The sequence below is a fragment of the Galeopterus variegatus genome, unplaced genomic scaffold (assembly GCF_000696425.1).
Source record: "Galeopterus variegatus unplaced genomic scaffold, G_variegatus-3.0.2 Scaffold7135, whole genome shotgun sequence".
Lineage (NCBI taxonomy): Eukaryota > Metazoa > Chordata > Mammalia > Dermoptera > Cynocephalidae > Galeopterus > Galeopterus variegatus.
Window position 1 is genome coordinate 42,874 of NW_007733246.1, and position 1,787 is coordinate 44,660.

General features: G+C 43.2%; 1 protein-coding gene across 3 annotated transcripts in view; it reads right to left on the bottom strand.

Annotated features, from left to right (window-relative positions):
* NLRP12 (NLR family, pyrin domain containing 12) overlaps positions 1 to 1,787 on the bottom strand; it is a 50,418-nt gene that overhangs the window by 16,109 nt on the left and 32,522 nt on the right. For all 3 annotated transcript variants that reach the window (XM_008591658.1, XM_008591659.1, XM_008591657.1), the window contains 2 exons: positions 1,236 to 1,406; positions 33 to 203 (listed from right to left, as the gene is read on the bottom strand). In XM_008591658.1, coding sequence (XP_008589880.1) covers positions 33 to 203; positions 1,236 to 1,406 — 342 coding nt within the window. The remainder of the gene's footprint in view (positions 1 to 32; positions 204 to 1,235; positions 1,407 to 1,787) is intronic.

Consider the following 1,787-nt stretch of genomic DNA (forward strand, 5'->3'; position numbering starts at 1 on the left):
ATTTGCCATTTAGGTTGTCTCCATGAACTCACCACAAGGTCTGCAGCCTGCAGACTGGGTGCCTCAAACCTTGACACAACAACCACAAGCCCAGGTCCTCCAGGGCATTTCCTGTTAGGTCCAACTCTACCAGATGTTGGCTGTTGCTGAGTACAGAAGCGATCTCCTGACAAGCCCCAGCCTCCAGCTGACACTTCCTTAACCTAAGGAGAAAAAAGATGTTGAGGAAGTCACCATCTTGCTTTTCTGTATCTTGCTTTCTCATGCCCTGGTCTGTTTAATCAACCAACATGAACCTGTACATGTCACTAAAGCTACAGAGATGAAAAGGACATTGTCATTTCCAGCAAGGAGCATCCTGTCCAATAAATAGTACAGGGGAGCAATTATAATCCAGTATACATGGTACCATCAAGTCAGTATAGTGCAATAGTTCAGAGTGGGGGCTCTGGAATTCAACAGTTGCATTTGTATCCTTCTCTATCAGCCACTGACCCTACGATGTCAAGCAAGTTTTTATCAGATCCCAGTTTTATGTTTCATGTGCTGGCATGTCTCAAGTTCATTGCCTATAAAATAAGGATAATAATAGTACCTACCTCATAAGGTTGTTGCAAGAATTAAATAGTCTACTAAACTTAAAAGATGTAGAACTGGGCTCAGCACATAGTAAGTGCTCAATAAACATGAACTATGGTTACTAAAACCATCACATGTAGGAGTGGCCAGTTAGCTCACTCAACAGAATGTGGTGCTGATAACAAAGTCAAAGGTTCAGATCCCCATATCAGCCAGCCACCAAAAAATAATAATAGTAATAATAATAATCAAAGAAAAAATAAAAGGTCGTGGGGCCACCTAACTCGGCTTTGGGAAACAGTGTGTACAGCTACGGAAAACTCTCTGGGATAGTTTAACCTGGTTCTCAAAGGCTAAGTAGGAGTTTGCTTGGAGAAATAGGATAAGAGTAGCATTGCAGAAAAAGGAGATTGCACACCTAAAGAAAGCCTCTTTCATTAGGGAGCTCTGGGATTCTGACTACTCAGGGCAGATTTAATAAGGAAGGTATGGGTTCTGGGTGGGCAGCACCAGGACTCCTCACCACGTGGAATGTGGGATTGGGTGGGGTCNTGGGGATCATCAGCATTTGTGGATACTTCATATCCCCGCAGACAATGAGCTTGCCTGAAGAGGTCACGCAGATTAAGAACTTATCCGCAGAGATGGAGACTCACTGAATCATCTGCAGCCTGCATTTGGGATGCCGGAGTCCCTCACAAAGTAGTTTCATGCCTGGAAGTCCGAGGCTGTTGCCACTTAGATCCATCCGTATTAAATTCTTATTGGCTGTAAGAGCCGCTGCAAGGTCAGGGCAGACAGAACTGGAGACACAGCACCTCTTCAGCCTGGCATGAAAGGAGAAAAGAACCAGGTCATTTCCTTCCTGGTAGTTCTGTGGATTCTTTCCCTTATATTTCCTTTCTCTCTCTTTTTTAAGTTATGCCTATTTTTACCTTTTTCTAAAATAAAGAAAAGGAGATTAGGGTTGCCAGGGACAGGTGGGGGTAAGGGTAATGGGAAGAGATTGCTAATGGGTATGGGGTTTCATTTCAGAGGGATGAAAATGTTATGGAATTAGGTAGTGGTGATGTTTGCATAACCATGTGAATATAATAAAAATTAATGAATTATATGCTTTAAAATGATAAAGCATATATATATCTGGGGGCTGGCCCGTGGCTCACTTGAGAGAGCGTGGTGCTGACAACACCAAGTCAAGGGTTAAG